The sequence below is a fragment of the Ammospiza nelsoni genome, chromosome 17 (assembly GCF_027579445.1).
Source record: "Ammospiza nelsoni isolate bAmmNel1 chromosome 17, bAmmNel1.pri, whole genome shotgun sequence".
In the NCBI taxonomy this organism is placed as follows: Eukaryota; Metazoa; Chordata; class Aves; order Passeriformes; family Passerellidae; genus Ammospiza; species Ammospiza nelsoni.
Genome location: NC_080649.1, coordinates 8,999,578 through 9,027,194, shown reverse-complemented (window position 1 = coordinate 9,027,194; position 27,617 = coordinate 8,999,578). Strand labels below are relative to the sequence as shown.

The following is a 27,617-nucleotide window of genomic DNA, read 5'->3' as shown; positions in this document are numbered from 1 at the left end:
CCAAGCCTTCTAAAACTTATGTTTCTCTTTTAAGCCATTTTTTTTTTACTGGGCTTCCAAAACAGCATTTTATATTACTTGTACAGACTGCTTACATATCAGAAAAATTACAGCAAACAGGGCTGAGAATGAACATTCCATACTTCATCCAGTAGTTCATGATTTTTCAGCAAGCAGAATCAGCTGGAGTTCTTCCACTCCTGATAGTAATTGTCTAATTTCTTCCTAAAGCCTTCCAAGAAGGGAGATATCAGCTTCCCTGTATAACCTATTTAAATGTAAGTGTTCTTCTCGCAAAGGTTTTCCTGATAGCTAATCAAACTTCCTTCACCTGCCATGGCAGCCCATTACTTCTTTTATCTGTAGTGAATGAAAATTACAGATTATTCTATTCCTGTTCCCAGCTATCATTTCAGTATTTGAAGATCACTTTCTTTAAGGCCTATTCTAAGTAAATTTCCTCCAAGTTACACAGAATCCAATTCCACTTTTCCTCATTGCTCATGAATTTCTAAGAAAATAAGTTAACACATAAAAGTAATACCTAATAGAAGAGGAGTTAAACAAATGCTTTCAACATTCTTCAAAATCTGAACTATATATACAACCACTATTAGGTAGATAGAAGAGACCATAATTTATCTGGCTAAATATTTTTGAGCCTGGGAACTGATTTTTGCTTTGAGGAAGAATTAGAAGTTTATTATTAAGTGAATTTGAAAGCTATTTTAAGATCTTTTTCTTGTAAATGTTGCTTCAAGTTCTTCAGCCAGACTTCTAAGATCAGCATTTTTATAGAAATATTCTATCTAAGCAGGTTTAAAAAATGGTACAGAGCCAACTCCTGCTGATGACTGAGAAATGAAGATGCTCATTTATTAAATATTTAAATACCAATATCCAACTGCTCAGGCTACAGCAGTGATCACTCATTTTGAAAGCTGATAGCTCTGACTTTTGGGTAATTTATTTATAATCACATTTGCTGAGTGAGGTTTTTGGCCTTTTTAAGTCTCCACAAGGCAAAATATCAAGCTGAGTTTCATTTATTATTTTAGGAAACTATTTAAAAGCCATATTCAATAGCATTTGATCTGATTATTGTAGAAAACATATAGAGTCTTCATTATTTATAGTAATAAAAATAACAGCAGAAACCCAATTTATTGACTCTTTCAAAACCGAGTCACAGAAAATCTGTGTTCTAAAATCTACAACCCATTTAAGACTTTTTTCATACCATTCAGAAGATTAATTATAATTAAAATTACTCATTACATAAACAAACCATGGGCGCAATTGTTTTATAAATCTGGTAAAAGAAAAAGCTCCTTTTGTTTCTCTTGTTTTTTGCAGCTAGTTCTCAGGGAATATTTACATGCTTATGTACTTTGAGTCAGAGACAAGAGTATTACTAAAATTTCACCTACATTTTCAATGGCAGCTAAGGAAAAAAAAGTTAGTTTTACAAAAATTCAACATGTAAAGTTACAATGCAAGAAAAATTTATTACAAATATTGTATGAAATACATTCCAGTCACTAGTGATAAATATTATAGATAATTACTGTGGATTGATTAAGTATCTTTCCAGCATAAAGCACACGTGTTCATTTTTAGAAATGTTGGTACTGTTCCATCCCCCCTTTTAATCTATAAAATCTGACCATCCTACTCAGTTTCTATTCTTATCACTCACTAATCTGCATAATTTTAACATGGTGGAATATAGCTAGCCTAGGAATATTTTTTTTTCTTTTCCTATAATTATACTCATCATGGAAACTGTCACTACCTAATGAAGGATAATTTCTGCTATTATAGGAAGCCTCAGCCATGGTTTTCATGAATAATTCTTAATATGAATCACTACACTGCAGCAAAGTCGGAAGTAAAAACATGTGTTCTCACTAACAAATATCCTTTTAGGGATGAATGAAGCTCTGAAACTCCAGATAAGTACAGTGGCTAACCCTGAAGAATAGCAGTATTCTCATTCATACAGCCACTTATATGACCAAAATATTCACAATTTTAAAAAATTAGATGGTGCCAATTTCTGAAAACCCATCCCAGCTGTCTGAACAGCTTCTGCAGCCAGTGGAAATCCAGGTCCCACCAGAAGATTCAGAATCAAAACATCAATTCAGCCCCTCATGGATGCTTCTATCACAGATCAAGGAAAACCAACAGGTAAAACTGCTGATAACTTCAATCATGCTCTTTCAGTTACAAAATCTGCTCATTACTACTCAGTACAGTGTCTATTTCAAAGAGTCTGCAAATACTGATTTCCAAAACAACAGTATAATCTAGAGATAATACTTTTATTTTTATATTCCAATATCACACAGATTTTTGTTTAAGCTAAATCAGCTTTTTCTAAAAAATTTCTTACAAAAAAAAAGTAAGACCACCTCATCTACCAGAAAACGCTCTGTAAAAATGAGTACAAAAATCAACATCTGTATTTTTCTCAAAAGGAAAACAAATCAAATATGGAAGGTATATTGGAAGGTATTACTCCCTGAATGGCAGCACACAGAAAAACAAATCCTGTGCATGGATTCTTTCCCCCCCTTCATTTTATCCTTACCTTCCACTGTTTGACCTTCTCTTCTGAGCATTTGGACAGCTCCTACATACTTCTTAAGCTGCACTTTTAGCACCTCATTTTCTCTGTTGATAAAGAAAAACAGTAAATAAATATTGTTTCCCCAAAATAGATGAAAAGTCCTTTTCAGTGGAAACAAACAGACTCACTGTTATAATAAGCTTTACCTAAGTTGTGTCACCATGATGCAAGGAAAAAATTAAATAATGCATCAATAGCAGAGTAGCAGGAAAATTAGTTTTCCAGGATCTCATAAACACATCATTGAAACAGATTATCTCATAATCAAAACTTTTCCATTAATTGTTTAAATTCGATTTTCTGTACTATGCTACACTGATGGCAAACAAACTACAGAGTCTAAATCTAAATCAACAGTCAACTAAAACATAAGGATGGGATGCTACACAAGGAAATTCACAATGGCCAATGTAAAATGAAATCATTATTTTACTAATTTGCATCTAATTGCAAGCAAATAATAATTCAGCTTTAGAAACAGGCTTGATCATTGTAAGAAAATGGCAGCACTCCAGCAACAATATTCAAGGCAAAAGTTTCCACAAACCATTGCTAAATGAAAAGCATAAGACATGAAATTGAGGTAATCCCTTCAGCTGTCACACTTCAGTGCCTGTGCCTGTCTCATTTCTCTTATTCAAAGCAGGTACTACCATGGCTCCACTTAACAACATTAAGCACCTTAGTTCATATTTGGGGGGAAATAAAAAGAGCTCCAACTGATTGATTTTAAACAAAGCTGACAAATCACATGTCTGAAAATTCAATTATCTGTCTAAGCCCATTCAGTTAAGTGAGTACAACAGAAAAGTTTATATACCAAAGAAGCATAACTAAAATGTGTTGCCAGACTGTGAATTCAAACTACCTTTATTTTTCTTTAAGATAATCCTGAGGTAGAAATATGTAGGTGCCACAACTGCAGCACAACACACAAGGACCCCACAAGTGTTAGAGAGAGGAGAGAATTTGGGCTGGCAAGGCAAAATTGTGCTCCAGGCACAAGAAAACCTGGACATGGAACACAGCACAGAAAGCTGCAAGTAGATGACACAACAAAGAAAAGGCATTTTATTCATGGAAATTTATTTAAGAATCAGAAATATTCAAAAAAACACACAAGTATGTTTGATGGTCCTTATCATACTAGATATACACACACACATAAAATACACATATTTTATATATATACACACTCAAATTGCTGCTATGAGCAATGCTACACTGCTCCTATAAGGAGCCTTGACTGGCACAATATTCCCATTCCTATGGATTTCAAGTCAGCTTGCTGAACTTTGTAACCTCAATTTTATTCAGCATTTTACTAGGAGGTTGCTAAATAATTGAGAAGCTATTGATTACTTGGCAAATGAATTTTAAGAGTCCTTGATGATTTTTTGCATTTGATGATGTTTTTCATTTCTGAGACTCCAAAGAACAAATCATTTTCTCCACCAGAGACAGACACTGATATTCAGAGTAAGGGTAAAAAGTATAAAAAAACCAGTTTAATCCTATATACAGTATTAAAACAAACTTAAATAACTGATTCACAAAAAAATTTCTATGACAACTAAACAAAAAGGTTTCTCACCAGAATTGTAAGAATGTCTGCATTAAAATAACTGTGTACAGTTACAATATATTAAGGAGTCTCATGAAATAACTCTGTATCACCTCATTTCTACCTAAGAGAATAGACTCAGTGCCTTCTAAAATTGACTTAAAGTTGATACAGTACAGATGAAGTTGAAAAAGACTTTAATTCATTTAAGGTTTTTGATACAAGACTGAAATTCAAAGCAGGATACTATGGCCCAGTCACAATTTTCTAATATGCCTCTATCAGGTTATTACTTATTCTTTGCGATCTCTGACTCATTATTATTATTTAGCTGATTCCAAAAAGGGCCCGTCCTGATGTATATGAATTTATATAGTTCTTTTAAACAGAGCATATTTAAAAAACATTTAGTAAGCACATGTTGAAAAGTCTTTAATGACTTCAAGAGGTATTTTATCAGATATATTCCTAACAAGCATTTCACAGGAAGATAAATTCCTGTCCAGGAGTTACAGGTCAGATCTGCAGACTGAAGGATGTTAAATACTTCTTTATGCAGGCCCTGCTGTGCTGCAATGTATCCAAACTGCAACACCCAACCTGAAGCAGAACTGTTCACCTGTTGTGAGCCCAGAGCTCAACACAATATTTTCAGTATCTTTAAAGTGCTCCAAACAGTTCCACGTTTAGTGCTGAAGAATGAGCAACAGGACTGTAAGTACAAGTTGAAAGGGATAGAGAGGAAAAGAAAAATTTAAAAATAAGGCTGAAATAGCCAACAAAACTAGGGCAGAACTGCATCACTAAAAGCACATCCTTCTCCAAAACCTCAATTGTACCAATCTTCCCTTTCTCCAAAAGCTCAATTGTACCAAACCTCCCTGCCTGATCACTTCTTCCATTTCATAAGCTGAAAGACAGATGGTATTATGTGCTGATATAGGGGAAAATGACAATGATAGAGGATGACATTGTAGTATTCCCACAAATTACTCATTTGCTCAAATAGCAAAGCTGTAGTGAGTGTTATTGTTTAGGCTTCATAGCACACATATAGGAATGATCAATTATATAATGAGTGTTAGTTGTCAAATTCCCTGCCTAATTTTGAATGAAAAATAATTCCTCTCTATTTTATTATTTTAAAATTAGCATTTAAGGAAACCCTGTCTGAAAGAAAATCAAAACTTAGCCAGAATGGTAAATTTTTTAGCAACAAAAAACAACCTTGTGTTTAAGAAGCACAGACTTGCCTGTTTTGCATTCAGTGAATGAACATAGAGTATACAGTTTTTGTTGCAGACAAAGAGGCCTTACAGGATTTATTTTCTTATACCTTCATAGAAAAAAAGAAAGAAACAAACCCAAATAAAACTCCACCACACATCTTGAAAACGATATAAAAATTCTCTAGGGCTTCTGTAAAACGAGCATGGTAAGAAAAGAATTTGAAAAAGAGTAATTTCTCTTGTATCTCAGTATAGTGGCCTGAATGTAATTAATTTTTGGCACAAATATCAGACTCTAGCAAGTGCTTTCTGTGAAGCTTACTCCAGAAAGGTGTCTCATTCCTAAATCCAGCATTGGGAAAAATGAAATAAAGCAAAACCAAACAAACTACAAGAATAAAACAGATGTCTATGTTTTGATAAAAAAGTTAAGGTTTTAAGGAAATACTATAAAGGTACCAAATATCCAAACAATAAAAGAACCTGCAGGAATTAAGAATGAATTTAAATAAACAATGTCCTGCAACATTATGTAGAGTCTGAAGCAGAGGCTGAGCCAGAGGACTTCCAGAGGTGCCTTCTAACCTGAATGATTCTACTATGAGGAGATGCAAGATCACAGTCAGTTGTCATCAAACACAATTAAATAAGGAAAATGAGAACTGTTGCTCATGGAAATAGAAGTTGAACTGTATACAATATAATGAGATTATATAACAAAACCAATCTCCAGACAAAAAACTTTAATGAGGAATGATGTGCTAAACTTAACTGCTTGTCCTGGGCTGGGGCTGCTCATGGGCCATCACTGAAAGGCTCCCTCAGAGATGGAGGCTGGGTGCTTTTCACCTTGTTTAGTTCTTCTCCTTCCTCCTCCTCATGCTACAGCTGCTTCTCCTCCTCCTGCCCCCACTGATGCCCTGCTGCCAAATATTCTTCCTCCTGCTCCCTCTGGGAAGCTCCTTTGTCCCTCACTATGGGCTGACTTCCAGTGGGTTTTTTCATGTCCAGGAGCCACTGATGACTTGTGACATGTCACCAACTAACTAAGCAGGAAGAAAAAGTCATTTAATATAGGAATATTCAAATTAGTTTTCACAAGCAGGAACAAGAGATATTTTTCCTCTCTCTAAGAGCTGCTAAAGGGAAGTGATGGAACCATTTCAAGATGTACCACACATGAGTTCACCCATCACTGAAGGGCTATGGCTGTGAAAGAAGTGCTGCAAAACAGAATAACAGAAAATGCCAAATCCAAAAGCAATGTGGTTTAAGTAACACAGACAGTAGGTAGAGGAGGCATATCAGGTTAAAGAATCTACAGCAAACAGGAGGTATGTAGAAGTGTAAGATGAAGTAGAGACAAATTCTCAGCCCCCATTTCCCCACACAGTGCATTTTCATCTTCTCTATCTGCTTTTCTTGCTACAAAGCCTGTCCTTTGTAATATGCTTTCCTCCAACATTGCTGAATATAGTCTAAGAATATGCAATCTGAGATTATCCAATTTCACAGTCAACTTCAATAAATTCCTTTGCCTTGCAAAGGGATGTAATAGTATTCCACACAGAAAAGAAGAATCTCAATTTAAAAACTTTAGTATTGCCAAGAAGCCACTGGCACAATATGTCCACACAATTTGAGAAAGGTTCATTGAAAAGAACAGAAAAACCCCAAAACAAACAAACAACAAAAAAAGGGGGGAAACCCCAAAACCCAAAAAAACATTATACTAGAGAGACTACTGAGTGTATTCTATCAGAAGACTAGCAAACAGATTGAACCTGAGCCTGCTCCTTTTGGAACAATACAGCAGCTGTTATGAAAGACTTTTTCAAGTATTTCTCATGGAACAATGAGATTACTTCTACTTGAAACTAAGCTCACCTAAGACTTCTTCCATTTCTCAAAGAGAAAGTGGGAAACTTGGGAAAATGTCTCTCAGTAAACTAGCATTTTGTCTGGGAGGCCAGAGGCTCTTGGGAGGGTCCAGGAGAACAGCTGAATCACTGCAGATTTCCAGAAGCCATCATTTCAGCACTGACTGATGTGTCACTGAAATTTGTGTTCTCAAAGCCTTCAGGAAGCTATTTATGTCAAATTCTTCAAAAGAGCTTTGGGGACACACATAAATATCAGCTCTCATAATCTGAAAAATAGTCATTCATCAAATCACAACAGTCAGATTGTTACTGAATGATTTCCCTTGCCTTAAAATATTCAGAACATCACAACTGAAAATTTTCTACTCTGGTCATGTGATCAATTGTTTCCAAGGGAAATAGTGAGATTTCACTACTTCAAAATATCAAAAACTTGGTTTCCTATTACTCACCTAACATATTATGCAGCACTCAAAAAGCAATTCCAAACTTTCTGTTACTTCAATTCTTTAGATTATTCAGCTTGCTCAACTTCTTGGTTTAAAGTACTATTTATTTTAAAAATTTACTACTCTTATTACTGCAGCAGCATCACCTACAGCATACAAAGTGAACCAACAAAAATTTAGAAGAAAAACTTATATTCCAAAGAAACTACATGCAAAGTTTCTTGTGCTAGGATGTTAGAAAATGAGTTGCTATGAATCATTAAAGAAATGCCTCCCAAACCCAAAGTAACTGGTGACACATGAATTTATCATGCCTCAGCAGCTCCCAACACTGTTTTTATCACATGACAAGGCAAACTGACTTTCAGAAGAACAATCAGCACAACACATCCATATAGCAATAAGAGGAATTACACAGACTTATTTAAAAATACCTCATTAGTCTAAGTGAGCATCTCTTCAGGTCTGGTTATAAAAGCTCCTTATCTATTCTTTAAAGAGGTATGTGCATGACAAATATCTGATTCACCCATATGTCACTGCAAATTCTAAAATTGTGGGGGAAGTGAGTCAAAGAAATATGAATATACAACTCCTATAACCTGAAACATGAATATTAAATGATGAAGTATTTGCATTGTCTCTACTGCCTTACAGCACATGCATGTCAAACCCACTTATTCATATCTCTCCCTCCCTCAAAGCAAGTCGTTTGGTTTGATGTGTCATCAAAAGCAGAATTAGTAGTGTCCTAAATACCTTTATTTTTAAGAAAGCTTTATATTTATCACTTTCAAATAGGCAGTAAAAAGCTTAAAGAAATCTCAGCTGTGGTACTTTGTGATTGACACCAAACACACTCTGCTCGTGCATGCAGAAAACCAACACCTCTCTCTGGGTAAGGCAAATTATTTAACTCTTGGATTGTTTGTTGTTTACTATACACATGAATCACCCCCAAGATCTTGCACATCATGCTTACTCTAGAGTTTATTTTGAATTGTAAGAAGCAAATCACACTATTACAGCAGCATTTACCTTCAAAAGTCCTTCTGCAGCTGAATCCCAGTTAGACAAGGAGAGGGTTAAAATTCTTTATTTCACTGTAGCACAAAGTCAAGCTGGAGGCAACTCAATACTGGGGCCAATGCTGTTTAACACCTTAACATCACCTGGGCCAGAGCACACCCTCAGCAAGGTCACAAACACAAAACTGAGGAGCAGGGACACTGTGTGGCTGTGCTGCCACCCAGGGGGACAGGGACAGGCTGGAGAACTGGACTCAGAAAATGTCTGTGAAATTCAACAAGAGTAAATGCAGTCCTGCATCTGGGGAGAAATAGCTCAGGACAGCCAGGCAATGCTGGAGGGCTGGAAAACAGCTCTGTGGAGGAGGATCTGGGAGCCCTGGGGGACAGGAGCTGAGCATGAGCCTGCAATACCCCCTCCATGGCAAAGCCAGCCAAGAGCAGCCTGGGCCCCACAGGAACAGCACTGCCAACAAGTCACTGCCAACAGTGCTGCCCAAAGGGACTCAGGAGTCTCCATCTGTGCAGATATTCAAAGCCTGACTGGAAATGGTCCTGAGAAACCTGTTCCAGCTGACCTTCCTGGAGCTGTGGGAAAAACAGCTGCACCACTTCAGAACTTTGTACTTGCTTGTTTATAATGTTTAGCAGGAGCTATTGCTTACCATGGGACTTTTAGTCCTAAATCACTTCTGTTCTTCTGCAAACTTAGCTACTTGAATATTATTTCCCTTCTATGCAGACTGTTATTCCCTTGTTCCCCTGCAGTTATTTCCCAAGACATTTGCAGCAGTTCTTACCGTGCCAAGGCCTGGACCTTGGTGGCATGTCTCTCCTCCTGCTCTGCCACCTTCCTCCTGCAGTTCTCCACCTCCTGCCTCAGAGCTGCAGAATGCTCCATCTCTGCATCCAGCAGGTTCCTCAGGGATCTGCAAGAGGGCAGCAGCCTCTCTTTAGGACACTGCACACACTATCTGCTAATTAGAGTATACTCCAAGAATCACAGAGGAGTGATACCACTGATGTCATCCAAAAATTTCATTAGTCAATTTAATAAATTCACCTGATTTGACTATACAGAGATGTTAAAAGCTAAAAGGAACAAAAGGTTGCAAATGTTCATTATTAACTTGTATTACTATCCTGTCAACAAGCCCAAAGCACAACTTAATGTGGGATCTACTGCATCAGTATGCAGAAAGAATTTGTTTTTTTAAAAAGCTGGTAAGCTGTTTTCAGTACTTCAGTGCAAGTCCATACATCTTGGGAATAATCTATAAGCAATATATTTATAGCAAGACAGGCAGGGCTCTTGTGTCTGCCAAGTGCACTGCCACAGACCTCTGTGTAAAAACCCTTGATGAGATAGCAAAGGTCAGCATGATGCATAATGGTAAAACCCAAAGCATCCTGGTCCTTCTGCCAAAAAAAAGCCCACAAAGCTGAATAAGGCAATAACTTGCAATTATGGGAGTGGGAAGAATAGGAGGAAGGAAAATGGGATCTGTTGGTAAGCTTAGCATTAAAAAACCCAAAATACCCTTACTAAAGCATTGAATGCATTTGTATTTTCATTCATCTAACAATGTGTTTCAATAAACTAAATAAATACAAAGTATGTTTGATGGCATTTTATATAAGCAACTGATCATTTCTACATTTACATCATCATTGTTCCCCAAGTGAACACAAAGACAGCCAGAAATGAAAGTCACTTTCAGCATTACATTGTGAGCCATCCTACATCACTTTTTCACCAGAAGGGAAAAAACAGAAATTTTCTGAATATTTGCATCAGGAGAAACTTTTGCTTATTTGGAAAGCTATCTTAACAAAGCTTCAGAATCTCCTGGCTACAAGGTTTGCTTTTGAAAAAACTAAAACTGCAAAGGTCCCAAGGTACAAAGAGTTACCTGACTCAAACTAAAAGCAAAAAGTTACCTTCAATACACTATTCTTCAGTATCAACATTTAAAAAGCGAATTATTAAGTTAACCTTTCAAGGAAAAAATAATATATACATCAAAAAGGTTACAGAAATATTATGCATAGCTTTACAGAAAGGACAGCTTGTATAAGAGAACAGTTTGTTTTTTTTAATTACAGTCCCTCTTGACTAAAAAACACAAACTACCTATTCTGTTCTTCCAGCTCATCCTTTCTATTCATCATGGCCACGATAGCTTGACGAAGTTCATCTAAAAAAGGAACAAAAAGGATTAATGTCTGTGTCCATTTTTGCTCATTTCAGATCTAGAAGTCATGCACACAGGCAGCACACTTAAGATGATGCCAACATCATTTGCTATTCAGGAAAGCACATAAAAATGCTCTTAATCTCATCACTAATTTGAGCAATCTTTCAAAAGCGGAGTTATTTAACACCACATCAGAAGTATTGATCAAATCAAATTAGTCTGCATCTGGCTTTAATACAAATGTTTACAAGTGTGCCTGTGGTTGCAGCTGTTTTGTTTTCACAGATGTAGGGCAGAAGCACCTTTTCACCACATGCCTATTAATGAGATACACTGTTACTTGCTCAGCTTCTCCAAATTGCTTCTTCTCCTGGCTGTAAATCCTGCCACAGGAAATAACTGCTACAGGGAGATGGGAGCAGAGATAATGGCATTGCTTCCTCATGGCATTGTTGCTCAAGTTCAGCCCTAAAGATGATGAGGCTTCTGAACCTCATCATTTCCTATTAAATCCTTTCTATCTTTTTACAAATACCATAAAAATACTTTCTGTCATTAAATCAAGAATTTTTTTTAAACAACCAACAGAAGTTTAGAATTTTTAAAGATTTCCTTTGGGTTAGGTTTAACATGATACCAGAACAGCCAAATACCATACTGAAAAGTGTCAGCTCCAACAATTTCATTAACAATTTCACATATATTAATCAATAATTTTATAAGTGCTACAAGGACAAAATTATATAAAACCATCCCTCCCAACATTTAAGTGAAATGTTTATATATAATAAATCAGCCAATTTTGTTCTACAAGTATTCAATGCAGATGCCAGTAAATTTCAGTGTGCTTTTACTGAAAACACACTAACAGAACTGGTATTACTTGAATTCTTCAAGCAAGCAAAACCACTGGACAACTTCTTTCCCCTTTACATTCAGTACACAGTATCTCTCACCTGTATCTTTCTTAATATTTTCTATAGTTACAGAAGGTTTTGCCCATTTAAAAAAAATAGCATTTTCCTATGGCCACATGGAGTCTGACAAACTCTAGTAGTGGATAAAATGCAAAAGATTTTATTATATCAACCAGATGTTGACAGTCAGTGCTGCAGACATTATGATTCCAGTCTGGCCTTGGTAATCTGCAGATAAATGCCACCCTTGCAGGACTGCAGAGTTCAGCAGAGTTCTTGTGTCATTTGAAATCAGCCAACCAAAATTTCTTCATGCTAGATTTTTTTCCAAAACATTCCTGAGATTGTGGCCAGGAAGAAAGCAGATGATCAGTTTTCTGCCCACTCCATAATACCCATATTACACTTTAAGAGCTAAATGACATTAGCAAGAAACATTTCAGTAGGCCATTAGAGGGAGTTTGCACTTCATTAATTCAGCATAAAAAGGATAATTATTTTTCTACAGTAACTTAGCATATTTTATGCAACCCTAAAAAAAAAATCCAAATCTTGTAGAAAAACCAAAAGTGAAACAGTGAAATTTCTGGGTATTAAATAGTACAAGGGACCACAATCCATCAGCCTACCTGTGAAATAAACAGTTGCTCTAGGGATGAGGAAAATGCAATAATCCAGTGTTAGAGCATCATACAAGTAAATAACAGAAGCAAAAGGATCCACAGCAAGCTTTCTGTACAGTATCACTCCATAACAAAACAACAATCTTGAACCATAATGTTGAATTCAGAATCCTCAAGGACATATCAAGCCGATGGCATTTTAAATATTTTAAGTGTGCCATTAAAATATGATAGTGCATGATCAACAAGTAGTTGTTGTTATGTCTCTAACTCTGAATAAATTAAAGCTGTTGCTGCTCAGACATGGCTCTGCACTTGCACAGGGCACCCACTCTGCAGCAATTGCCTCTCTGTGTACTCAGTCTTTTAATGTGTACTGATTTATTAACATTTATACAGCTAAACTATTATAAATTGGCTTCATTATTTCAATTTGCCAGCCTATTCAAACTGTAACCTTAACTTGCATAACAACTTAATCTTCTTTTCCTTATTCCATCCAGAATCTGCTGCATGAGTTGAGACCTGAAATTCCATCTTTTCTCACTCCCCTCTCCCACACACACACAAGCAGAGCACAAAAGCAAGATCCTGCTAAAGACCATGGTTTGCACAGAAGAGGAAGGAAAAAAAGCCTCTTGAAATAGAAGACTTCAAATTGCTTATTTATTTCCATTTGCCTCTTTTTTCTGAGAGTCATGGAATTGATAATACTACAGAGACACAACAAAGCAGAAATTCCAAATTTCATTATCACATACAGGGCAAAAATCGATGCTTAATTCAGGACCACAAATGCAAACACATTTCATACTCAGTATTTCTTGCTAATTTATCTCAATTACAGGTACCAGTGTAGGTGTGGATAAAAGCATCAACACAAACCACCAGTGAGGGATAAGAGACCAGAGTTCCAAGAAGGCTGGTCCAGCCCAGCAAGATTGCTCCATGGCTATAGCTCTGCTGATTCTTCTTGAATTGATGAGTATTAAGAAGTCATATTTTCTATAAATTACTCAAAACAAACAAAATAACTATACAGTTTATAATCAACACTTCTTTAGCCTCTCTATCCATAGTAAACACAAAAAAGTAAAACATTATTAGTGCAATTAAATGAGCAAAAAATTACCAAGAAAAAAAATCAGAAACCTTAAAGTCATGATCTTTTGAAGCAAGGAACAGAGTAGAACTAAAAGGAAACCATCCTACTTAATTCAGACATAATATTTAAAACTTTCAAAAATTTTAATTTCTTACTTTCACTTACGCTTCCTGACAAATTTCAGCAGCATGTCAGAGCAGTCAGCTGAATGCAAAGGAAATCCAGGATCATACACTGCAGCAGGTTCCCTTCAAACCTGCCAGAACATCCCCAGTTCATGAGCTTTTGTCTGTCTGCTACACTTGCCTCCAAGATGAGTGTATGATCATAACCTAATTTTTCCAGCAGTCTTATGTCTCATACATTGTGTGGGTTAGAAAAGGGAATAAATTTTAAAAAATGTCAGGGTTGTAGCAGCAACCATAAATTTGGCATTTTCTGACTTCTGAACTGTGCAACCTCAATCTTTCTCCCCTCCCCTTTTTTCTTTTCTTTTTTTAATAAAACAGTGGGAGGATGGCCAAGTATTCCTAGTTCACAAAAGTGTTTGATATTAGACTTTATGTCCTACTTCTGAGCTGTTTTGTGCTTGATAACATTTATGTTCTGTAAAGTATCATTAATGAAAGGCAATACACAACTGTTATTAAGGATCAGCAATCAACACCAACATATCTAAAAGTGAAGTGATAACCTGAGTTCCATAAAGACAGACATGATAACTAGGGAAGTTTTTCCTAAGAAGTAGTTTTGCAATGACTTCTTAAAAAAAGAATTTCCATGTACAAACAAATAATTCCAAACCATTCTTTATCAGCAAAATGAAAATATAATATTAAAAAATCAAGGAATGTACTAAATAATTTTTTCATATTAAACCTCATTTTTTTGAACACTAGCAATATTCTTTCATTGCTGAAATTATTCTGTGGTGCCTAATTACTGATGAAGTGAGTATTTTCTCTGAAACATTTTTAATTCCATTCCATACTTCATGCAAAAATCTAGCTTCTAGAAAGCTTTCATAGGGTCAAAGAGCATGAAATATATAATGCTTTGAGGAACACCTGCCAGTTTCCAGCAACCTCCAGAAAATTCATAAGTTTCACAACTCTTGTGCTATTTAGCCAAAGATTGGAGCAGTATGATTTGCAATCACCTGTTGTGAAGAATGAGCTGTAAGTGAAATCATCCCTCAGAGTACACAAGGTCATGCAGCCTCCTCTGCAATCCTGCAGATAGAGTATCAGGGTGGGCTGGGAACAGTTTACAGGAATTTTTATTTTTTTTATTTTCATGAGTGAAAATTTACACAGATATTTTCAGAGACAAATAAGACTTCCAGCAGACTAGTTACATCTTAAATCAGAAGTGTGACCTTTAAAGACTTAAGCAGCCTGATGCTCCCTAAGCTGCCTACATGAACACTGTGTTTTAAGGCTTAATTTAGTGCTCAAAAACCTTGTAAATATTATCCTGTCATGTCACTATTCACAGGGCAAATTTTAGTAGGAAGCAAATTGTGTTGCCCTTGTACTGCATAGAAGAGTCCTGGAGAAAAGCAAGCCTGTAAAGTAAACTGCAGCTTTCCTCTCCCTGATAAAATACAAACACCCTCCCTTCACAGCTGTGCTTCCATGAAAAACAGGAATTTAGTACCTGCCAGTGACCTGGGGCAACTGGGCCACAGAACAGGTCAGCAGCTATTCAGAGGACACCAAGTACAAAAACACCTTATTCACTTACACAACCAGGATAAAAATATAACATGGAGGTTTGATTACTCAGTAAAGCTCTTCAGTGATCACAAAAAGCTCAGGGATTTCTCAAGAATATATGAAAAAGTATGGAATGATGTACAATGTTGCAACCTTTCCTAACCTTTGTGGTGAAGCTCAATTTTAAAAACTGAAGAAAATGATAGTGAAAAGACTAAATTACCAATTACTTCCTAAAAATAGTACTATAATAAAAGAATCTTATAAACAAGAGGAGAAGTAGTGTCCTTCTAAAAAGAAAGTTTTGCAACTTATTCTTTTTTCTACTGAAAAGCAAAATGGAGAGACTTGTGCTGGTAGAAGAGATTGTTCTGGTGAAAAACAATGCTGAAAATATAATCCTCCCATAGCAACTCCTGAAACACTGTTGTTTGTGATTCAAGTACAATAGGAGAAAGACAACTTTTTTAAAAGCTGAAATTACATAGTAGAGTAGATGTATAAATAGAAAATTTCTGACCAGCTTAACTGTTCATAAACTTGGTTATGACAAAACAATCTGCACAGCTGGGCCAGTTCTCAAATTATGCCTGACATAAACAGCAAAGCTCTGTGGATTTCTCTTAAGTGGTATTAGTATTTTTTGAGATCTATCTGTGGCTAGGTTAACCTATACCTTTACAAATGCACAGGACATAATTCAGGAAAATAATTTTAAATGGCAGAAATTTGAAATTACAGCTTCTCCTAACTTACTAGTTGCATATCAAAAAAAGTAAGAAAAGTTTAGTACTATCCTAATAGGTTAGAACAAAAGCAGGAAAATAATATAATTTTTTTAAAATCCATTTCAGGCTTTGTCTCCAAAAGTAAGAAATACAAAAATCCAGTCACTGGAGACTTCACAGCTTTTCTCACTGCACTACTGCATTCCATTTTTCTTGCCTGATGTGTTAGAATCAGTTGCTATGCAACCAAGCTATAAGCCTCAGCATTTAATAATTCTTCTGCTAATTGCAACAGAGAAAAGAGCTTCAGTGTCTGACTTTGTCATAGCACTGAATTCCTCCTGTAGAGAATCTACAACCAATAACAGCAAACTTGAAAAAAGCATTTTTATTCAACATAACCCAGGATCATCTATTATAAAGGTAATCACTAATTCTATAAATGTATAGTCAGCTGAATTTTAATTATAATTATGATTATTTACTCGGTGTTCTACTGGTTTTATAGACATGGGTTTGACATGCTTCCCACCCTTCCTTTCACCAAAGCCTTCTCTGAACTGGGAAACTAATGATAGTGTGCACACTTCTGTTGATCCTGTGTTTTCATTTCATTTACAAATTGCTAAGTGTTGAGAATTGAAAGCCTCCAGATTTTCTTTCTATTTTATAGCTCTTACCTACACTGGGAAATAACTGAGCAACTGAAGGAGACCAACTGCGGCCCCTGCTGGTAGCAGACTCCCCTACAAACAGCAGAATAACAGTGCAGGGGCACCAGAAAACGGCCCTGAGCAATTCTCTGAGAAACAAATAAGAACAAATGGATGTTGTAGGGATAACATTAGCAGAGGATATCAAGTGACCAAAGATCACGGTAGCTAATAACGGTAAATCCATTCCACACTTCAATCGTGGCTCCTAGAAGTCCCAAACTAGTTTGCCACTTGGTGACATACTTTGTAAGAAAGGATTTTTCAGCTTTGTAAAGCTCAGTCAGCAGACAGTGCCAGAGCCTGAAACACTGCCCAGTGAAAATGTTTGTTTTCTCTCCTTTAACAAAGGTTGATACAGCATTTGAATATAACTTTAGAAAATGATATTAGAATATCTTAAGATTTCATTCATTTTGATGATTGCATTAATCAATCGCAGAAAATAATCTTGGCTGCATAACTTCTAACTTCCCAAATGTCATAATTTAAAACTTGTACATATTGAAATTTAAAAGAAGAAACAAACACACACCCAAGAGCTTTAGGAGCAAAGCCTGTTCAGTTACAGAACATTCTGTACACTGAGGAACGTAAACACAAACTGGGTTACAAGCTTAGACATTCAGTTTAAGAACGAAATCTTTGTTCTACAAGTGTATGCAAAGAAAAAATATCAAATATGTGATAAACAAACTGCCTGTGCTTCTATTAATCTACCTCTGCAGCAAAGACTATTTCATCCTGTCTAGCTTTGCTCTTAATGCCACTGAAACATGACTGTCCTCCCCCTTAATCTTAACTCAAGTTTTCGTGAAAGTCCACATTTATGTTTGGAGCAGATTTCCGTATCAAAACCACAGAAAGAGTGGGGTTTGTTTGTTTGTTTCTGACTAGCCATTAATGAAAACAGGCAAAATAAGCAAGACTACATCAGAACTAACACTCAGAACTTGAAGAAATTTAAAGATGCTAATCAAATCATTATTTTTCATTTAACTACTGAAGCCACATTTAATATAAGGACATAGCTGCAATGAAGCATAACCTGCCTATACAAACAGCATTTTAGAGCGGTTATTATAACATGACCAGCACATCAGAAATTAAGTGCTCCAAGACTCTCTAAGCAGATTTTATTGAAATAAAAATAGAAAGAGTTACAGGACTTTCAAAGTTATTTCTATCAATCTAGATACATCAAGGAAGTACTTACTAATTGTCATGGATTCTGGCACAGTGGCTGAAGGCAACATACTGCTTAAAGTATTCACTTGAGCTGGAGGACTGACTTCCACTCTAGTCAGAAAAGCACAGTAAAATCAATACGTGAAAACAAAATCCTGAATTCAAAACTTAAGAAAAAATATTCCAGAAACTAGAATTGTTGTCCTATTCACCCCTATTTAATAAAAATATGTTGAACAATCCTTTAATGTATCTCCTGGGAGTCTGATTTAAGCAGGCACACAAAAATTCCAAATTAAAAGGCCATGGAGAATATAGTAAAAAAATAACATAAAAACCAAGATAAAACCTATTTTCAAAACCAGGAAGCCAAGTCTGTTATTTGACACGAGTGACTTTCTCAAGATAATTAGGAAAGTTCAGTGTATGAAACTATGTTAAAAAGGCAATTGTAGGTTTTTTGCACTTGTCTTTCCAAACATATGCAGAAGTATCCTGATGAGCAGTTGGTTTTGCAGTACTAAGTGCATTAGTTAACAATAAGTTGGCAGCTACAGGATGAAGGTTTTTTCTTTCAGGACAAACATATTTGGCACATACCTGTAAGGAAGATCAGATCTCCTTGGAACCAGTTCTACCGGATGAACAGCATGTTCATGCCCCTCTCCATTCTCCAAGTTATCTAAAGCAGAATGCACAAGCATTAGCTTCCTTTGGGTTACACTACTCAAAAAATAAAATAAAAACATAAATCCAGAAGTTAGTTAGTTACCTTTCTAAACAGAAACACTCAACTTACTATAGCTTTTAAACACTTTTAATTCTGTCTCCAAAGCTGGTTCTGCAAATTGACCCTGAATGCCAGCAGGATTGTCAAGACTCTTAGGGAAAAAAAAAATCAAAGCATAGCACAATCCCTAAATTATACTTGATATGCACAGAGTAACACAGCCATGAGAAGACTTCTTCCTGAAGTTACTGTGCAAGCCCCCAGAGTTGAAGCGCCTCACGACACCTCATGCTCACTACAAATCTGGTTGTGACTTGCAGGAGAATTTGTGGTTAATCCCCAGCACGTGAAACCTTGCAAAGACATCAGTGCTTTCTGTATTCCCAACAGAGCACCATGGCTTTTCCCTGGCTCCTTACGTCCCTGTACCAACCATCAGGAATCAGACAGATGAGATATTGTTTAAAAAGCATGAATAACGTGCATCTGTCCACAGATCCACAGCTGTTGGCACCAAAACATCCACATGACTGAGCCTGTCATGGAGGAAGCTCAGGTGGAAACAAACAAAACTCATATTTTATTGATGTGCTCTGCATCTCACAATGTAAGGGCTATGAAGATAATACAAGACAATCCTAAACAGAGCAGATTCCATTCTGATAGAATAGAAGCAGAAATTCTAGAAAATAAGTTAATGGGAAATAAAGTTATTATGGAGAAAATTATTTTTGAAGCCATAGAGATTACTGAAGCTCAGTTCCTAAAATACATAATCCATTTTTGTTCCAAACAACTGCATTTTGATGGAGGCTTTCTCATTTCTAGCTACCCAGAGATATGATATGCCCTGACACATCCCTGGAGCACTGCAACAGATTAATACTGAAAACACATATTAACATACAACACTATAGATAATGCTATCTCCAATATATATATGTGTGTGTATGTGTTATTTATTGGTATTAAAACCTCTAAACCAAAATATTGGGTTAAACTATATATTTTACAAGAGCTCATTAAGCATATTTTAACAAAAAATATCAGGATAATAATGAGCTCGTCAGTTAGTGGGCTGGACTGCCCTCAGAATAAGCTAATGCATGCTCCTTCTGACATCATTCACCCAGCACAAGTGCAACTCCCAGAGTCAAGCAAACAAGTGCCTAAGGCAGCTTTCAATCTCAGCAAACTGTCAGTGTGCCTGAGGAGAGGGTGCCTGGCTCCGTGTCCCTGACTGCTGGCACCTGGGTGTGCAATGGGCACTCGGTGCAGCCCTGCCTGCACCCTCCATCAGCTCCTCCTGGTCAGAGGTGAGAGCAGGAGAGCACACAGTGGGGTCTGGGGGGCTTTCCTAGCTCTGATCAACTGAGGCCCTTCACCAGCCCAATGCTGGATCACTCTCACTTGCATGACAGGTCACAAAGAGGGACTGAAGGAGGACTAAAATATCTGTCCTGTGCCCAGAAGAGATCTGAATGGGCCTGTTGATCATCTCCAGTAGGCTGAGCATTGCATTCAAAACAGTTCTGAGATAAGCAACACAAAACAAGGGGCTTTGGTGTCTTCTCAGTAAGGGTAAGCCCCTGGGACAGCTATGGATAAGATGCATACAAATATAAACAGATATTCCTCATCTGCCTCCAGAACTAAGTGTTGGCTTGCACTCCTGATTTTGGATTTCAGATCAAAACCCAGCTCATGCTCCTGACATCCACTGACAGCAACTGTTCGATTCCACACACACCCCCCACAGACAGATATGGATTTTTGTATTCCAGATTCCAACCTGTGGATGTTCCCCAACAATTTCTGGTTTGTATTGAAGAGCTCACAATGCCACAAACTACTCAATGTTTTCTAAATCCATTCCTTTGTAAATTGAAAAATATGGCAGCAGAAAAAATAATTTTAAATGTCCTTTTTTTTAACCACTGGCATTTCTTATGAGGTACATATTTTAAAATACAGCAGAGGGCAGTGCAGCATTATTTTATGATTCACAGTTTTGTCACTGAACTTACACAACTGAATTACACTTTTTCACAGGCCTTCAATCAACAATCCATTTAAACTCTTGGACATATAATGTGTATGTAAAAAATGAGAAATATACTACCATTAAAACAATATTTCAATACCACTGACAAGTATTTTTAAATGGTCACTGAAATGAGTACACCCAAAGTTCAGTGTTTTATGAACAGCTAGAAAAATATCAACAGGGTGAAGGGGAGGGCTGGTGGACTTTTTTCTTTGGTTTTGGTATTAATATAGATATTGTAAAAGCCCCAGGCCTTCTTTTCCATTCCTTAACCCATTTTTCTTGCTTGCTTCAAATGGTCCACATCATTCTGGAAGTGTCCCTCACTGCACACAGCTGCAGCTGAGGCCACAGCAGAGCCAGTGGAGCTCACACTTACAAATGACACTCATGCACAGCTCTGTTCATTCACTATCAGCTTGTAACCTGCTGAAAACCATTTGAGGATACTGGCACAGGAAAAATTAGATGTGAGCTGGCAAGTGGTGCTCACAGCTCAGAAAGCCAGTCTTAGAATAAATGATCTCTGCAGATCCCCTCCAACCCAAATCATTCTACAATTTCCATATCCTTTTTTGAGCAAGTATTTCCTAGTCCATCATTCCTTACACTGTGTTTCAACAATTAACAGCTTCCACTAAACTGCTTCCAGCTGCTCTCTGGTATGTCAAGTTTAATTTGAATTCAAGTTCTCAAACACACTTGGAGCTTCTTGCAGCTTAGAGGTATCTAGAAAATGGATATGGACACTTTTTATACAACCATCCTAAACTTCAATGAAATACAAGACCACAGCTTAATCCCAATGAAACTCTGGTTTATTTTGACATTGATAACTCCCCCTTAACTAAGTAACTACTCAAATGGAGAACTCTGATTCAGAACTAGAATAAATTTCAATTGAACTTTTTATCCCAGTTGTGCAGTACCTGCTGTGTCTGTACAATCCTGTTATTCTTACTATTGTCCCATGTTAGAATAAAGGTTGCTGGAATTCTGTGAATTCAAATGCCCACCTGTTTGGGAGTAAGAGCCAACAGCACTGACAGGAAACAGAACATCTGAGTCATCATTCAGGACCTGCAGAGGACTCCAACTGCACATCTGAGAATTGCATGTGACTATTTCACGAGGCCTATTTAGAACAAACAAACAAACAAACCAATCCATTTATACAGCCAGTATTACTGTTCATAATGCTTATGTTTCTTTCAGAGATACCACTGCAAGAAAAATCTTCATTTCAATCTGCCTGCCAATTTCTTGGTCAGCCTTATATTAATTGATTAAAGACCAGACATTCCAAACCAGAGGAGATAAGCAGAACTTGCCTTTTTCTCTAAACGAATTTCTGTCAGAAATAAAGAAAGCATATCAGTATCTAAAATTATTCTTTCTCTCTCAGTTTTGTCCTGCCTTTTTGAACTGTCTACACTCTGATGTAACAAGCTTACTCTGTTTAAAATACACATTTTTATTGTGAAGCCAAAATAGAATTGCTACCATACTAAGAATGAGGAAATATCAAGTAGGCCAGAACTATATCCTGGTTATATCATGCCAGAGTTTTAACAACTGAGAACTTCAAGGAGAACAAGAACTCTGATATCTCAAAATTTGGGGTTTCAGTGAAACTTAGAAGCAAAATATCATCACTGCAGTGGCATATATTGTTTAAACAGTAAAAAGAAAAAAAAAGAGGGGGGAAAAAAGGTAGGGGTGGAGAAAAATAGGGAGAGAAAAAAAAAAGAGAGAAAATCTACAGTTCAGTTCAACACATGAATTTCCAGTAGCCATAAAAAAAAGGGAAGGGGTGGAGGGGAAGCATGGAAAGTTTACCACTATCTCCTGCACCAATACTTACTTTTCAGAAGCTTCAGTTCCACCTTCTGTGCCTTTATTTCCTAATGATTTTCCATACAGCTCATCCTCATCTACATCTTCATCATCAATGCTCTTCACATCCAGTTTCTGGTATTCATACTCTCCATTCACGAATACTGAATTGTTCTTCCACGAATGGTTACTTTCACTCCCATTCAGGTTTTTTCCCAGAGTGCTTTCAGATGAAGACAATGCAAGAACTGAAGATCTGTCTACACTCTCCTCTGAACTTTCTCCTGTCATCAGAGTCTTTGTGCAATCCCCCAGATTTTGCTCATCTTCCTCTTCATCAAATGAGATAATATTAGTCACCCTCTTCTTCTTTTTTCGATCTTTTTTGTATTTCAAATCTAGTAGTAATACAAAGTTTTTACATAGTTTAGAAAAGAGAAATAATATATGAAAACTTTTTTTTTTCTTAAAAGAGCTCATATACTAACTTACTTAATAAAGAAAAAAACACTTAGATCTACATGGCATTCATTATCTTTCCATACACATGAGCTTTTAAATCTCTAGTTAACAGCTTTATTTTATAAGTCTTACATAATTCAGATTTTTAAAGATATTCTGGAGATGCATTCATAACATGATTCAATTGAAACTGGAAAAAAAGTTCCACAAACCCATGAAATTAAATTTAAAATAGTAAGTTAGCCTTCCTGTCATTTTCTCCTATGGACTACACCTAGTATACAATGCAGAGCAGGTCTGCACAACAAAGAAAACATGAAGCACTGAAAAGAACAAACCCACAACACGAACAAAATCCACAACCTGCAATCAAATAGTTTTGTCTATACTCTAAAAACTGAATAGTCAGCTTTCAGCTAATTAGCTCTTGGTCTAGAAATACACTGAAATTCTCTCTGATTACACCAGATGTATTCAGTGCCAGCACTTATTTTTACACTATTATCTATTCTCACTGAATCTGATGTGCACGTGGAGCTAAATGCAAAGCTGAAGCACTCCAAGAAATATCAGAAATCACTCACCAAGACACTCACACTGGGACCAAATTGCTTTGCTTAATTCAAGTCCAGCTGTTATATATCCACAAAGCACACTAACATACTTTTAAAAGGATGTTAAAACCCATTCTGGTTGCAAATAGAATTACAGCAAAGAACACAGACTTCAATGGAAACATCTGACTTGCTCTAATGTTCCACATGTAATTGCATTTAAACAAACTCAATTTTTTTTAAGTGGCATTTCTGTGGAAGTTGTACCTTTCATGTTCTGTATACACATGTGCTGTACACACCAGGTACATCATGTTGTGGATTATATGGCCAATTACTGCCTTTCATCTTGCAAGGCTATTCTGTACTAACAAAGTTATCCCAAGTCAAGTATCACATACAATTTTAATCTCATTTAAGTGCTATACAACAAAAGCTTTACCACAAATTTGCTCTAAAAACTGTATTTTAAGACAAAATCTATTTTGAATGCCAATAAAAACCAGATTTTATCTCAACTTCTGTTCCTACCAGATTCTCCTGTGGGGTTTGTGCTTTTTTCTCATAATCAAAACAATTTAGTGCCTAAATTCAAACCTTGTTTCTTAATTGAAAAGTGCATAAATCTTCCTGCTGTTTTGTACTTTTACAAACCAAAACAAACTTTTAGTTCAACTTCCAGAAACAGAGATGATAAAATATTACTTTGTTAGTTTTGGAACAAAAAATATATAACAAAAATCACATTTGCCTTGACTGATTTCAAACAATAAGAGATTAAGACTTTGAGTCTTTGTTAGTAACTAACATCATACAAGCTGGTTGTAACATTAAGAACTCTAAAGGTAAAGAGTGTATGAGTAAACCTTGATTTAGGCCATTATCTGCTTTGCATAGGAATTCAGTCTGTAAACAGAGTCACTACTTGAAGCAAATTATAAGCTCAGATTTGCATCTGATATTTAAGAAAATATATAAGTCACTGTATGTCTGACTGGCAAGGCGGCAAAAGACAACATTAAAAGTGAAAAATCATCACATCACAAACTTCAAAGCACAATTTTGTGAACAAGAAACTAAAACTCAGGTCACAAGAAAAGCTGTACCAATAAAACAGTTTAGCTTCCCTCTCACAATGATACAAGAATGCTGAAATACAGTTACCATCCAGTATTCACACCCCATATTTCCAATTTCATGCTTTTTAATTAGCCTCTCAAGTGGTTTGTATGCACAGCGCACTTATTTTAAGACTTCTGCTCTACAACAGTACATTAAAAGTAAATATAAAAGTTATTTAAACACACTTGAATAGTTCCTAAGTTTCTGAATGGCACTAACATTGACAGAGGCTTACCAGCATTGACATTCCTGGGCAGAACAGGCAGTGGGTCAGAGTCCTGCTCAGGTTTGATGAGAATGGAGACTGCAGAGGAGGCAGTGATCTCCCGCAGGAGGCTGCTGACACCCTGGGTGGACTCCTTCAATAAGGAAGTTACATTTTGTGTGGATTCCTTCAACAAATCTGACACAGTGGGTGTGCATTTGCTCTGCCCATTTAAATCCTTATTATCAATGTTGATAGCAAAAAGAATGGAGTTCAGACCTTCAGAAAAAAGAAAGGGGAAAAAGAGACCACAAATGCACCATATACTGCACATGCAGGTTATGAACATAGAAGCTAAGGATTAATGAAATTGTGACATGGAAAACATTTCTTCCAAAAAATTCCCACAGTTCCCAATGCATGAATTCTTATTCTTTCATGGACCATTCATTCCTTTCTAGATTATATTCAAGCTGATGCAATCAGTTCTGAATTCTTCTGGATGGCTGTTCAGCTGCACATTAAATAATCAAAAAGTACTGTGAACTCATTTATTTATAACCTTTTATTTAAACCAATTTAACTGCAACTTTACTGTTTGTGGGTTCCTGTACTCTATTAGCAAAAATGCACCAGAACCATGTCTGGCAGAATGAAGCATGTGACCATGTATCTGAAAAGAGGGATATAAAAAGGTAATAATGCATCATTTCTATGGATGAACTCTAGAAAAGTAAATTATTTGTTATCATTCCTTACTCTTACTCTCCTTATCTGTATTTACCTGTAATTTTGATGTTAATATAAATTCCATCATTACTCTTTTCTAATCGGGAATAACCCACTTTGCTTCTCTAAACTGCACTGGTTTTAAGTTAGCCTTGACTGCTGAAGAGTAAAAAAATTTATGTGGAAAATTTTTGAATTGTAGGAAAATCCAGGATTTTAATAATCCATCAATTCACAGCATAAATTGGCAAAATACCTTGACTGCTCACCCTGGCTGTGCCTCTGACACAAGTTCTCCACATAAATACAGTGTATTAGAGAAATTCCTCACAACCAGAACAGATGCAACATCCCAAAATGCATCAGTTTCCCAAGTGCAGTTATACTGAAGAGAAAGCCTTACCAGCTGCCATTGTAGGGATCATGCTAGAACGTTCTTCATCCATCATAAAAGACCAGTCTTCATAGAAGACACTGTAATTTAAAGGGGAAAAAAGGACATGCAGTGCTATAGTAATATATACTTCACTTCTGAAAGACAAAATCCCTCTGAAGAATAAGCAGGAGCTCCCCAAAGGATGAAATTTTATGTCACAGTAACTCCCTGTAGCTCTCTAATTCATAACTGTTCAGATGGCTCTAAAAAGACATGCTAAAGAGTATTTTTTTTCTTTAGTTTTAGCTCTGCACTTTTTTAGGGGAAAAAAGGTCTGGGGGTTTACACTGCACTAGCAATCACAGCATCTCTCTATACCTATTGCTACACATATTTTGTATAAGCTTAGAACACATGAACACAAACAAAACCAAAAATGTTCCTTTTACCTTAAGCAACCTCCCCTGGTGGAAGGGGTCCCTGCCCATGGCAGGAGGGCTGGATTACACAATCTGTAAGGGTCCTTTCTTAACCCAAATCCTAATATTCTATGGTTCTGTGACCTGTTTCAATATCCAAACCCACACCAATTACCCTAAATAGTTAGAGTGAACTATGAATTTGTATGTAAAAAAAACATCTTTTTCCACTGTGAACAGATAAATTTAGTTGTGCTAAGCCTGGTTCTTTCTAGTAGCAGAATGCTGTATTTTTACTATCAACATTTAGTTAATTAAACAAAACAGATAGCAAGAAAACACTCAATCTATATATTAAACAACTCTGACAGGTTCATTTAAAAGTTTCCAAAACACATAACTGGGGATGTAAACTGATTCTATAAATCCCATTGGAATTTGGGTAACATTTAAGTCTTAAAAATTCTGGAATAAACATTTTAGAAACAGCATTACAATGCAGTGTGCTGATAATCCTGATACTGTCCAAGCATTGCTACAAACCTGAGAATAATTAGTGGCACAGCAATCCAAGACACTAATTTCCTAATGCTTTTCAGACCTTTTTAATTTCATTTGTCTTTATTTGATTTCTCCAAAATCTGTTTTGCAAGAAAGCTACAGATGACTGGAACAAACAAGAAATGAAAAGGAGATACTAATGAACTCAGTTCAGGCAATACTCTTATTCACTTCATCCATTAATCAATGCAAATGAATAAAATGCCTTTCTGCTGAATCCACTGGACTTGATCAAGTGGTTTGAGGAAGCTCAACAGTTATTGATTAAAAGATGAAAATGCCTCAAGTTTTCATAAAGAAAAGAAGTTGAAGCCAAATGAGAAAAAGGCAGGACTCAGTAATGAACCTAAGGGCACTTTGCACTTCCAAAGTACTCTAGGATTTCACAAGGTGTAGTAAGTTATTCTCAGTAACTGTAACGAAAGGTTCACAAACTGCTACCTAACCACTTCTGCAGCTGCAGCTCCCCACTGCTGCACTGCTGGAGCTCTGCAATTACAGGATCTCCAAAAGGCAATTACCACTGAAGAATTGAGATCAGACATGGCTGCAGTTGTGTACTATTTTAGTGGAATGAGAGAGGCACCTTAAAGTGTGA

The 27,617-nt window shown here is 36.4% G+C and overlaps 1 protein-coding gene across 1 annotated transcript in view; it reads right to left on the bottom strand.

The window, feature by feature from the left end:
• The window catches only part of SNX29 (sorting nexin 29), a 97,722-nt gene that overhangs the window by 61,460 nt on the left and 8,645 nt on the right, over positions 1-27,617 (bottom strand). The window contains exons 6-14 of the mRNA XM_059484414.1: positions 26,067-26,137; positions 24,965-25,213; positions 22,620-22,989; positions 21,772-21,890; positions 18,579-18,660; positions 18,007-18,089; positions 10,923-10,986; positions 9,589-9,717; positions 2,597-2,679 (exon numbers count right to left, since the gene is read on the bottom strand). Of these exons, the coding sequence (XP_059340397.1) occupies positions 2,597-2,679; positions 9,589-9,717; positions 10,923-10,986; positions 18,007-18,089; positions 18,579-18,660; positions 21,772-21,890; positions 22,620-22,989; positions 24,965-25,213; positions 26,067-26,137 (1,250 nt within the window). The remainder of the gene's footprint in view (positions 1-2,596; positions 2,680-9,588; positions 9,718-10,922; positions 10,987-18,006; positions 18,090-18,578; positions 18,661-21,771; positions 21,891-22,619; positions 22,990-24,964; positions 25,214-26,066; positions 26,138-27,617) is intronic.